The sequence below is a fragment of the Orcinus orca genome, chromosome 13 (genome assembly GCF_937001465.1).
Source record: "Orcinus orca chromosome 13, mOrcOrc1.1, whole genome shotgun sequence".
NCBI classification, from domain to species: Eukaryota; Metazoa; Chordata; class Mammalia; order Artiodactyla; family Delphinidae; genus Orcinus; species Orcinus orca.
In genome coordinates, this window is record NC_064571.1 from 40,515,276 (window position 1) to 40,529,468 (window position 14,193).

Below are 14,193 nucleotides of genomic sequence, written 5' to 3' on the forward strand. Positions count from 1 at the left end.
CTGTCTCTACCCACTAGTCACAAGGGCAGGAATTTTTAAAATCTGTTTTACTCACTGCTATATCCCTAGATCCTAGAACTGTGTCTGGTATGTAGTAGGCACTCAACAAATATTTGTTAACAAATAAAACATTATCCCGCTCATAACTCAATTTAAAAGGTCTAGGGCATTTCAATTACTCCCTTCCCTTTACGAACTCCATTTAGCTAGTAACTAAATCTGTTACGTCTATTATATTTTTGCTGCTTTTCACATACCCTAGTTCAGGTCTTCATTATTTCTCATCCATTCAAATGCAAAAGCATCATAAGTGATGTCCCTAAATTAATAAATATTTATTAAGCACCTTGGATATGCTGGTCAGGTTGTTAGCTTTCGGTAATACAATGGTAAGTATAACCCAAAATTGTTTATTAATCTTACCATCCAATTTCAACCTGTGTTAACCTGCACTGACCTATTTTAAACACTTAAGACAGACTGACCTCTTTACAGCACTGTTTATATGTACGTCACAAGCCTGCTTTAAAAAACAAAAACAAAAGCAGACAACCAAAAAACCATCTTTTCCTTACTAAATGAAGATTAAGTATTGTCATGGAAATTAAGATCTTCCATTACTAGGCTCCAATCTAATTTCTCATCCTTACTTCTTAATATCCTTCTATTCAATACTATAGGACAGCTGATGAACAAATCTCATATTTCCTACCTATATACTTTTGTTCAAGCTACTCCATCTGCTTCAGTCTTTTTTTTTTTTCCTATGTAACTGATGGAATGTTACCGTTCTTTCAAAAATCTAACTTAGATGCTACTTCTTTCTGAATACGAAGAGTCAAAAAATGTCAGCTTCACTTCTGAGCTGAGATAATACTCTGTACCAGCTGACAGAGTAGAGGCTTAACAGTCAAATATGCCTGGTTTTGTTTCTGGTCTGGCTTATTAAAGATGTGACCTTGAGCAAGAGACTTCTCTGAACCTCAGTTTTATCACTTGTAAAATGAGGATAATTTCTCTTAGAATTGTTGTAAGAATTAAATGAGTAAAATACACAAAATACTTAGCACAGTGTCTTGCATATAAAAAAGGCTCAATAAGAAGGAAGAAGAACTACAGTCCTGCAGCCTGTGAAACAAAAACCACATTCACAAGATGAAAAGGCAGAGGGCTATATACCAGATGAAGGAACAAGATAAAACCTAGAAAAACAACTAAATGAAGTGGAGATAGGCAACTTTCCAGAAAAGAATTCGGAATAACAATAGTGAAGATGATCCACGACCTCGGAAAAAGAATGGAGGCAAAGATAGAGAAGATGTAAGAAATGTTTAACAAAGACCTAGAAGAATTAAAGAACAAACAAACAGAGATGAACAATACAATAACTGAAATGAAAACTATACTAGAAGGAATCAATAGCAGAATAACTGAGGCAGAAGAACGAATAAGTGATCTGGAAGACAGAATGGTGGAATTCACTGCTGCGGAACAGAATACAGAAAAAAGAATGAAAAGAAATGAAGACAGCTTAAGAGACCTCTGGGACAACATTAAACGCAGTAACATTCCCAGTATAGGGGTCCCAGAAGGAGAAGAGAGAGAGAAAGGACCCAAGAAAATATCTGAAGAGATTATAGTCGAAAACTTCCCTAACATGGGAAAGGAAATAGCCACCCAAGTCCAGGAAGCACAGAGAGTCCCATACAGGATAAACCCAAGGAGAAAAACACGGAGACACATAGTAATCAAACTGGCAAAAATTAAAGACATAGAAAAATTATTGAAAGCAGCAAGGGAAAAACAACAAATAACATACAAGGGAACTCCCATAAGGTTAACACCTGATTTCTCAGCAGAAACTCTACAAGCCAGAAAGGAGTGGCATGATATACTTAAAGTGATGAAAGGGAAGAACCTAAAACCAAGATTACTCTACCCAGCAAGGATCTCATTCAGATTTGATGGAGAAATCAAAAGCTTTACAGACAAGCAAAAGCTAAAAGAATTCAGCACCACCAAACCAGCTACACAACAAATGCTAAAGGAACTTCTCTAAGTGGGAAACACAAGAGAAGAAAAGGACCTACAAAAACAAAAACAAAACAATTAAGAAAATGGTAATAAGAACATACATATCGATAATTACCTTAAACATGAATGGATTAAATGCTCCAACCAAAAGACACAGGCTTGCTGAATGGATACAAAAACAATACCCATATATATATATATATATATATATATATATATATATATATATACTGTCTACAAGAGACCCACTTCAGACCTAGGGACACATACAGACTGAAAGTGAGGGGATGGAAAAAGATATTCCATGCAAATGGAAATCAAAAGAAAGCTGGAGTAGCAACACTCATATCAGATAAAATAGACTTTAAAAAAAAGAATGTTACAAGAGGCAAGGAAGGACACTACATAATGATCAAGGGATCATACAAAAAGAAGATAAAACAATTATAAATATATATGCACCCAATGTAGGAGCACCTCAATATATAAGGCAACTGCTAACAGCTATAAAAGAGGAAATCAACAGTAACACAATAATAGTGGGGGACTTTAACACCTCACTTATACCAATGGACAGATCATCCAAACAGAAAATTAATAAGGAAACCCAAGCTTTAAACGACACAATAGACCAGATATATTTAATTGATATTTATAGGACATTCCATCCAAAAACAGCAGATTACACTTTCTTCTCAAGTGTGCACAGAACATTCTCCAGGATAGATCACATCTTGGGTCACAAATCAAGCCTCAGTAAATTTAAGAAAATTGAAATCATATCAAACATCTTTTCTGACCACAACGCTATGAGATTAGAAATCAATTACAGGGAAAAAAACGTAAAAAGCACAAACACATGGAGGCTAAACAATACGTTACTAAATAACCAAGAGATCACTGAAGAAATCAAAGAGGAAATAAAAAAATACCTAGAGACAAATGACAGTGAAAACACGACGATCCAAAACCTATGGGATGCAGCAAAAGCAGTTCTAAGAGGGAAGTTTATAGCTATACAAGCCTACCTCAAGAAACAAGAAAAATATCAAATAAACAATCTAACATTACACCTAAAGGAACTAGAGAAAAAAGAACAAACAAAACCCAAAGTTAGCAGAAGGGAAGAAATCATAAAGATCAGAGCAGAAGTAAATGAAATAGAAACAAAACAATAGCAAACATCAACAAAACTAAAAGCTGGTTCTTTGAGAAGATAAACAAAATTGATAAACCATTAGCCAGACTCATCAAGAAAAAGAGGGAGAGGACTCAAATCAATAAAATTAGAAATGAAAGAGGAGAAATCACAACTGACACTGCAGAAATACCAAGGATTATAAGAGATTACTACAAGCAACTCTATGCCAATAAAATGGACAACCTGGAAGAAATGGACAAATTCTTAGAAAGGTATAACCTTCCAAGACTGAATCAGGAAGAAATAGAAAATATGAACAGACCAAACACAAGTAATGAAATTGAAACTGTGATTAAAAATCTTCCAACAAACAAAAGTCCAGGACAGATGGCTTCACAGGTGTATTCTATCAAATATTTAGAGAAGAGCTAACACCCATCCTTCTCAAACTCTTCCAAAAAACTGCACAGGAAGGAACACTCCCAAACTCGTTCTATGAGGCCACCATCACCCTGATACCAAAACCAGACAAAGATACTACAAAAAAAGAAAATTATACACCAATAACACTGATGAATATAGATGCAAAAATCCTCAACAAAATAGAATGCAACAATACATTAAAAGGATCATACACCATGATCAAGTGGGATTTATCCCAGGAATGCAAGGATTCTTCAATATATGCAAATCAATCAATGTGATACACCATATTAACAAATTGAAGAAGAAAAACCATATGATCATCTCAATAGATGCAGAAAAAGCTTTTGACAAAATTCAATACCATTTATGATAAAAACTCTCCAGAAAGTGGGCATAGAGGGAACCTACCTCAACATAATAAAGGCCATTTATGACAAACCCACAGCAAACATCATTCTCAATGGTGAAAAACTGAAAGCATTTCCTCTAAGATCAGGAACAAGACAAGGATGTCCACTCTCACTACTAGTAGTCAACATAGTTTTGGAAGTCCTAGCCACGGCAATCAGAGAAGAAAAAGAAAGAAAAGGAATACAAATTGGAAAAGAAGAAGTAAAACTGTCACTGTTTGCAGATGACACGATACTATACATAGAGAATCCTAAAGATGCCACCAGAAAACTACTAGAGATAATCAATGATTCTGGTAAAGTTGCAGGATACAAAATTAATGCACAGAAATCTCTTGCATTCCTATACACTAATGATGAAAAATCTGAAAGAGAAATTAAGGAAACACTCCCATTTACCATTGCAACAAAAAGAATAAAATACCTAGGAATAAACCTACCTAGGGAGACAAAAGACCTGTATGTAGAAAACTATAAGACACTGTTGAAAGAAATTAAAGATGATACCAACAGATGGACAGATATTCAATGTTCTTGGATTGGAAGAATCAATATTGTGAAAATGACTATACTACCCAAAGCAATCTACAGATTCAATGCAATCCCTACCAAATTACCAATGGCATTTTTTACAGAACTAGAACAAAAAATCTTAAAATTTGTGTGGAGACACAAAAGCCCCGAATAGCCAAAGCAGTCTTGAGGGAAAAAAACGGAGCTCGAGGAATCAGACTCCCTGACTTGAGACTATACTACAAAGCTACAGTAATCAAGACAATATGGTACTGGCACAAAAACAGAAATATAGATCAATGGAACACGATAGAGAGCCCAGAGATAAACCCATACACCTATGGTCAACTAATCTATGACAAAGGAGGCAAGGATATACAATGGAGAAAAGACAGTCTCTTCAATAAGTGGTGCTGGGAAAAGTGGACAGCTACATGTAAAAGAATGAAATTAGAATACTACCGAACACCATACACAAAAATAAACTCAAAATGGATTAGAGACCTAAATGTAAGACCAGACACTATAAAACTCTTAGAGGAAAACATAGGAAGAACACTCTTTGACATAAATCATGGCTAGATCTTTTTTAATACACTTCCTAGAGTAATGGAAATAAAAACAAAAATAAACAAATGGGACGTAATGAAACTTAAAAGCTTTTGCAAAGCAAAGGAAACTACAAACAAGACGAAAAGACTACCCTCAGAATGGGAGAAAATATTTGCAAATGAATCAATGGACAAAGGATTAATCTCCAAAATATATAAACAGCTCATGCAACTCAATATTAAAATAAAAACAACCCAATTCAAAAATGGGCAGAAGACCTAAATAGACATTTCTCCAAAGAGGACATACAGATGGCCAAGAGGCACATGAAAAGGTGCTCAATAACACTAATTATTAGAGAAATGCAAATCAAAACTACAATGAGGTATCACCTCACACCAGTTAGAATGGGCATCATCAGAAAATCTACAAACAACAAATGCTGGAGAGGGTGTGGAGAAAAGGGAACCCTCTTGCACTGTTGGTGGGAATGTAAATTGATACAGCCACTATGGAGAACAGTATGGAGGTCCCTTTAAAAAAGTAAAAATAGAATTACCATATGACCCAGCAATCTCACTAATGGGTCTATACCCAGAGAAAACCATAATTCAAAAAGAAATATGTACCCTAATGTTCATTGCTGTGCTATTTACAATAGCCAGGTCATGGAAGCAACCTAAATGCCCATCAACGATAAAGAAGATGTGGTACATATATGCAATGGAATATTACTCAGCCATAAAAAGGAACGAAATTAGGCCATTTGTAGAGACGTGGATGAATCTAGAGACTGTCATTCAGAGTGAAGTATGTCCAAAAGAGAAAAACAAATATCGTATATTAACACATATATGTGGAACCTAGAAAAATGGTACAGATGAACCAGTTTGCAGGACAGAAATTGAGACACAGATGTAGAGAACAGACGTATGGACACCAAGGGGGTAAAGCAGTGGAGGGTGGTGGTGGTGGTGGTGGTATGATGGATTGGGAGATTGGGATTGACATGTATACACTGATGTGTATAAAATGGATGAGTAATAAGAACCTGCTGTATAAAAAATAATTAAAATAAAATTCAAGAAAATAATAATAATAAAAAAAGGCTCAATAAGTCTTATGTTTCTCCCCAACTGTTGTACTACTTACACTCTTTATGCCTCATTACAATTACCTATTTATGTGTCTCACCCACCTCTCTTCCAGTAAGTTTTAGAAAGATAAAGGGAATATGCCCTACGTTATCTTTGTATCTTCCACAGCATCAAGTTCAGTGACTTGTGAACAGTAGTTAAGTAATGTGTGCTGTTAAACTGAAGTAACAAAGAATAAATCAAGAAGCCTGTTTTTGCTACATGTTTCTCTTCCAGTTTTGAAGTTGTTAACTGAAAATATAACTGGATCAAAATATTAAATACAAATGCATAAAGAAAGCTAATTTAACCTATTCTTGAAATTTGAGATTGTTATATGGTTTTTGAACCCATTTTATTACTCTTACCTGTTACTTCGTCACTGTGAGTAGACAGCAGTTTCCAGATGAGGTAAGGACCACCAAGGATAACAGCAAAGAACAAGAATATTGGCCAAGATTTTGCTGAGTTAGTTGCTCTGTCCTCAGCACCAAGGCAAGCCACAGTTCCTTCACTTTCTGCCCACAGGTCCTCATTCTCAGAGTCTCTTCTTAAACCTATCATCCACTGTAACCGTCTGTAAAGATACCTTATAGTCCTAACTAATGCAAAAGCTGAAAATACTTTTGTGAAGTGTATTTTTAATCGGGAAAAGTGGTTTGCTACATCCAATACAGCCCTGAAACTGTTATAGACAGCTGAAAAGGTAGCATCCATCATCATGCTGACAGAGGCAAATGCATGCACAATACTTTCAATGGACTGAAATGCACCTCTGCTGCTTTCTTCAGCTTGCTGAACAAATCTACTAGGTGGAAGATCATCTATACGAAGGCGGTTATAGCCCAACCCATTATACCCATAACTATAAGGGCTATAGCTTCCATAAAATGAATTTCCATAGGCACCATATCCAGAAGAAAATGAACTGTAAGCAGGTCTGAAAGTGTTCACATTACTGCTTCCTGTCTGCTGGGATGGCCTTGGAAGAATAGGCGGTGGCACTCTGGTAAGTGTTGGTTGTCCAGGTCTTGTCAATAAAGTAGGACCCAAATCAGCAGATCTAAAACCAAAAAGGATTCAAAGTTGTAACTTAAGCACACAATAAATTCATTCAAAGTAACTATTAAACACTTTGTATATACCTAGTGTTATGACAGATCCTACTAAAGATGTCTTAAAGTAAGGAATAGTCTCTAATATCCAGATGCTTAGAATCTGTGTTAAGACAAAATGGATAAGATAAAATAGCTGACTGAACTCTATATTCTTGTTTACTTATGCTGCATTATTAGTAGTATCTTCAACCTTTGGTTTCTTTTTAAGACACATGTCCATTTCCTCAGGGTTAGTTATAACTCGTTATCTGTCCATCCTTACACCTAAATGACACTATCTTAATTACTATAGTTTTATAATAGGCCTTAATATCCAATAAGACAAATCTTCCTACACTATTCTTCATCTTCAAGAGTGTCTTGGCTATTTGACCCTTTGAATATCCATATATATTTTAGAATCAGAGTTTGAAGTTCTACACTGTTCTCCCCACAAAAGCCCTATTGAGATTCTGGTTTGGGATTACATTAAATTCGTAGATTAATTTGAGGTAGTCGACATCTCCATTATATTGAGAGTTTCAACTCAATATAACATATCCTTCATTTACTTATGTCTTTTAAAGATTTTTCTTAATAATGTTTTTTTAAAATAACCACTGAGGGACTTCCCTGGTGGTGAAGTGGTTAAGAATCCACCTGCCAATGCAGGGGACAGGGGTTCGTGCCCTGGTTCGGGAAGATCCTGCATGCCACAGAGCAACTAAGCCTGTGAGCCACAACTACTGAGCCTGCGCTCTAGAGGCCGCAAGCCACAACTACTGAGCCCATGCACCACAACTACTGAAGCCCGCGTACCTAGAGTTTATGCTCTGTAATGAGAAGCCACATCAGTGAGAAGCCTGCGTGCACAATGCAACAAAGAATAGCCCCTGCTCACGCAACTAGAGAAAGCCTATGTGCAGCAATCAACCTAACACAGCCAAAAATAAATTAATTAATTAAAAAAATAAAATAATCACTGAGTCTCAATGTTTTACAGTTTACTGTGGGGTCTTTCTTTAGATTTATTTCTATATATTTGATTTTTTTCATGCTATTGTAAACGGTGTCTTTCTAATATTTCACTTTTTTGCTGTTATATAGAAATAATTGATTAAAAAAATATGGTCCTTATATCTAACAACCTTATTTTGGATTCTTCTTTTGTACTTTCTAGAATCTTAAGGATCTGCAGTCATATTGTATGCGAATAACGATAGGTTATTTCTTCCTTTTTTCAATTCTTACAGCTTTGATTATTAAGGTATTGCATCTAGGACCTGCAGTACAATCTTGAATGGAAGGGATGATAGAAGGTATCCTAGTCTCATTTCTAATCTCAAAGGGAAAATTTTCAAGATGTCACCAATAATTATCATGTTTGTTGTAGGTTTGTTGTAGATTTAGTAGTTCCTTTTCTATTTCTTTTCGATAAAATTTTTTTTACCATTCAGAATGAATGCTGAATTTTATCAAACGATTCCTTAGCACCTATCAAGATGATTATATGAATTTTTTCATTTACTGTCTATGATGAATTACATTAATTTTCAAATGTTAAAGCCAACCTGCATTCCTGAAGTAGAATTAAGTAGGCCACAATATATTTCTGAATTTGGTTTGCCAATATTTTATTGAAGATTTTTTTATATCTATGTTCATGAATGAGACTGTCCTAATATGCTTTCATTGTAAATGTCTTTGTCAGGTTTGGACATCAAGGTTGAACTGGCCTCTTAAAAAGAGTTGGGGGAGCCTTTCACTCTTTTCTATATTCTAGAAAAGTTAATTATTTCTTCCTTAAAGGTTTCTAGAGTTTACCAGTGAATCATATGGGCTTGGAATTCTACTGGGAAGAATGAATTTAATTTCTTTAGTATCATGCTACTTAAAATGTGGTCTGTGGACCAGTGCTATTTTATGAACCATTTTATACCAATCTCTAGTAAGTACAGAAAACGAGATTGTGTTTAAGTAATTTGACACTGCTATATTTTTACTGCATTTTATAAAAAGTATTGGCCACCATCACAAATATTTTGAGAAGCACTGCTTCAAGTGTTAAAGGACTATTTATCTTTTCTATCTGTAAAATATACCTTGCTTCATCCTCTAAATCTCTTCCCTTCCTTTCTGTATTTTCCTGTCCTTTTGTCTCTTTGTACTTCCTTCTAGATATTTTCTTCCCAACTATTCTTTTCTTTTTTATTTTAATTTTATTTATTTTTGTCTGCGTTGGGTCTTCATTGCTGCACGCGGCTTTCTCTAGTTGCTGAGAGCGGGGGCTACTCTTCATTGCAGTGCACGGGCTCCTCATTGAGGTGGCTTCTCTTGTTGTGGAGCACAGGCTCTAGGCACGCAGGCTTCAGTAGTTGTGGCACGTGGGTTCAGCAGTTGTGGATCGCGGGCTCTAGAGCGCAGGCTCAGTAGTTGTGGCACACGGGCTGTTGCTCTGTGGCATGTGGGATCTTCCCGGACCAGGGTTCGAACCTGTGTCCCCTGCATTGGCAGGCGGATTCTTAACCACTGTGCCACCAGGGAAGCGCTCCAACTATTCTTTAGGTCACTGCTACTCAAGGGGCCAATCTCCAAGATAAGGAACTTGCACTATAATGTAAATCAACAAATTCTTTCTTCACTGAGAAAGTTTTGCTATCAAGAAAATGCCACTTGAGGGCTTCCCTGGTGGCGCAGTGGTTGAGAGTCTGCCTGCCGATGCAGGGGACATGGGTTCGTGCCCCGGTCCGGGAAGATCCCACATGCCGCGGAGCGGCTAGGCCCGTGAGCCACGGCCACTGAGCCTGCGCGTCCGGAGCCTGTGCTCCGCAACGGGAGAGGCCACAACGGTGAGAGGCCCACGTACCGCAAAAAAAAAAAAACAACAAAAAAAACAAAAAGGAAAATGCCACTTGAGTGGTGGAGAGATAAACTGGAAGATTGGGATTGACATATACACACTACTATATATAAAATAGATAACTAATAAGGACCCTACTGTACAGCACAGGGAACTCTATTCAGTACTCTGTAATAGCCTATATGGGAAAAGAATCTAAAAAAGAGTGGATATATTTATATGTATAACTGATTCACTTTGCTGTACACCTGAAACTAATACAACATTGTAAACAACTATACTCCAATAAAAATTTAAAAGAAAAGAAAAGAAAAGAAAATGCCAGTTGAACTAAATGGTATGCTCAGGGTCAATTTGTTCTACATTCTGACACAAATTTCCTATCTTGTTGTGGACTGTTACTACATAGTTCAAAAAATAGCAGCCAGCCCATAGACTCTCAGCAGCTACAGAACACACTTCGAGCAGTACTGCTCTAAGTCACTAATTCTCTATGTAATGGTGTCTAATCTGTTTCTAAATCCAACGAGCTCTCAATTTTGGTTACTGTATTTTTTGTTCTAGAAATTCCTTTCCTCTTTTAATAGTTTCCAATTCTCTGCCAAAATTCTTCATCTTCTCTTTTATTGCCCTCAACATATTAAAGATAATTTAAAGTTTCTGCTAACTCCAATATCTAGAGTCCCTATGAATTTGTTTATCCAGATGTTAACTTAGCTGCCATTTATGTTACATAATGTCCTCCTGGGTCTGGCTATTTGATTTTGCTGTGCGTCAGCAATTATTATTGTAGCAGTAATTTGAGATTCTGGATGATGTTCTCCTTCTCCAGATGTGTTTCATTCTGGATATTGTTTCTTTTCATTTTTTTAAAAAATTGAAATGTAGTTGATTTACAATGTTGTGTTAGTTGCAGGGGTACAGCATAGTGATTCAGATATATTTATTTATATATATATACACACACACACACACACACACATATAAAAGTGAATATGTATATTCTTTTTCAGATTCTTTTCTATTTTAGGTTATTACAAGATATTGAATATAGTTCCCTGTGCTATACATTAGTTCCCTGTGCTATACAATAGGTCCTTGTTGTTTATCTATTTTATATATAGTAATATGCATCTGGATATTGTTTTCTGAACTATTCTCTAATTTGGTTCAGGCAGGTTGCTAAGGCTACTATCAATTCATGATGTCCCTAATTTCAGGAATTGATGATTTGACGCTGGACTTCTGTTCCTATAAGGGCCTGTCTACTTCTTTTATACCCTTATATCTAGATGTATCTTTTATACCCTTATATCTAGATGTACCTAACATCAGGTATGGGTAATTTATCAGTATCTCGTCTTGGAGGACGTCTGAACTCCAACCATGATTCAAGAGTCTGTCAAGTGTTCTACTCAACTAGCTTCATTATCTAAGCTGCTTCTTCTGAAATCAGCAGAAGCTTCTATGGGAAAAGTGCTTTCAAAGGCAATGCTCACCTTTGTGAATTTTTAACTTTCCTGAATCTGGGCTCCATAAATCTTTATCCTCTTTTTTGCCCTATAATGCCTTCCAGATGTTTTATATTCTGCTTAGCTTTCTACTTGTCCTCAATGGTTTTTTTTTTCCTAAAGTACTTATTCTGCCATCATCAAAAGTCCTTCCTATAATTCTTTGTCCATATTTTGTACAGTATCTTACATTTATTTATACATCTGACTCTTCCTGTAAACGGCAAGCTTCTAAAAGGCACGGGAGCTTTCCTTGTTTCTCCATCACCTAACTATAGTGCTTAGCATATAAATAGGTACTGATACAAACACTATACTGGAGTCTTTCATTAGTAAATATTTAATACACATATATCACACACTATTAATACAGATTTTTCTTTATATATCTTTGTATTATTTCATAAATTGTGATGAATATGTAACTTAAAAAATTATAGGGAATTAAATTTAAACATTTGGTAATAAAAAAATAAAGAGCTTTCCTCTTACTCTTGTGTTTTTTTTTTTTTTTAATTTTGGCCGCCCTGCTCAGCTTGTTGAATTTCAGTTCCCTATCAGGGACCGAACCCAGGCCTTCGGCAGTGAACATGAGGAGTCCTAACCAGTGGACCACCAAGGAATTCACTCTTCTTTGGTTTTAATGCGGTCTGTTTCCGGCATACACAAGTGCATTCAGTGTGCATGTACAGTCTTGCTTTCTGTTACAACAAGCATAATGAGAGCTAAAGAAGCCTATGACTTAGAAGAACAATGATTTATTCTCATTGCTGAGTGTGCAAAATCTCCCCCACCCAATTTTTTATCTTGAAAAGTTTCAAACAGGAAAAAAAAAACTGAAAGAAAAGTACAATGAATATCCACATACCTTATATCTAGATTCAACAACTGTTATCATTTTGCCACATTTGCTTTCTCTTTACCACTCTCTAGTCTTTTAAAACTTCTTGAACTATTTGAAATTAACTTGTAGACCTAATAAATTACTCCTAAATACCTCACAGGCATTTCCTAAGAATAAAGATATTTTATACAAAAACATAATACTGTTTTCCCATCTTTAAAAATTAATAATTCCATATCTATTACCCAATTGATATTCAAAACATATCCATTACTCTCAAATATCTTTGTCTAAACAGCTTTATTGAGTTAAAATTCACATACCATAAAATTCACCCATTTAAAGTGTAAAAAGCAACAGTTTTCCATATAGTCACAGAGCTGTACAACTATCACCATATGCAACTTCAGCACACTTTCATCATCCCAAATAGAAATCCCATATTTATTAGCAGTCACTCCCCATTTCTTACCCTCCTCCAATCCTGGGCAATCACACTAATCTACTGTCTGTCTCTATAGGTTTGCCTACTTTGGACATTTCCTATATAATCGATTCTTGTTATTTGAGATAGTTATGCTCTATAAACCTGCAAACAATGAATCAGCAAATACTGAATCACTGCTCCTGGAGGAAACAAAGAGTTAGGTTCCTTCAAGCCTCTGGTCACAACATTTTCATCTATCTACTGATCAATACATATACTTTTATGTATGTTTCTGTTTAAAGATACTTTATCTAATTACATTGTTGACTCATTAACAATGAATTCATGGCCAAAAGCACCACAACTCATGTCTGAACAAAGTTTATCTAATGCTAATATTTTCTCCATAAGGCCTTCTAGGAACACTTCAGTACTATGCTTAGGGGCCATTTAAAGACAGTGAAATCATCAACAAAAATGTGAAAAACGTGGCTGGCACTTAACTGATTTTGAAAAGGACACCTGTTTACAGTATGAGAGCTGAAACAAGCCAGAATGTTGCTTTTTCTTCACCCTTAAGCTGAGAGATGACTCACATCTTTCACTGCTCTATGTGTGTCTGAAAAGATCATGAAAATGCTTCAAGTACTGATTTTAGGGTTACAAATAAATTTCATCGAGTAGGAGAGTTTGCAAATACTGAATCCGCAAATAATGAGGATCTACAGTAAATGAAACTTACAATATGTAGTATTTTGTGACTGGCTTCTTTCACTTAATGTTTTAAAGGTTCATCTATGTTGTAGCATGTATCAGTACCTCATTCTTTTTTATTACTATATTATATTTATCCATACATCAGCTGATAAACATTTGGGTTGTTTCCACTTTTGGGGTATTATGACTAATGCTTCTATGAACATTTATGTACAAATTTTTGTGTGAACATGTGTTTTCATGTTTCTTGGGGATGATACTGCTGGGTCATATCATAACTCTGTGTTTACCCTTTTGAAGAACTGCCAAATTGTTTTCCAAAGCAACTGTATAATTTTACGTTCCCACCAGCAGTGCATGAGGGTTTCAATTTCTCTACATTTTGTCAACACTTGTTATTATCTGTCTTTTTTACTATAGCCACCCTAGTGGGTGTGAAATGGTACATCACTGTGGGTTTGATTTACATTTCCCTAATGGTTAATGATATTGAGTATCTTTTCATGTGCTTATTGGCCAGTTTTA

The 14,193-nt window shown here is 35.6% G+C and overlaps 1 protein-coding gene across 1 annotated transcript in view; it reads right to left on the reverse strand.

Moving 5' to 3' along the window:
• Positions 1 to 14,193, reverse strand: part of PEX13 (peroxisomal biogenesis factor 13) — a 38,797-nt gene that overhangs the window by 14,950 nt on the left and 9,654 nt on the right. The window contains exon 2 of the mRNA XM_004280657.3: positions 6,581 to 7,275. Coding sequence (XP_004280705.1) covers positions 6,581 to 7,275 — 695 coding nt within the window. The remainder of the gene's footprint in view (positions 1 to 6,580; positions 7,276 to 14,193) is intronic.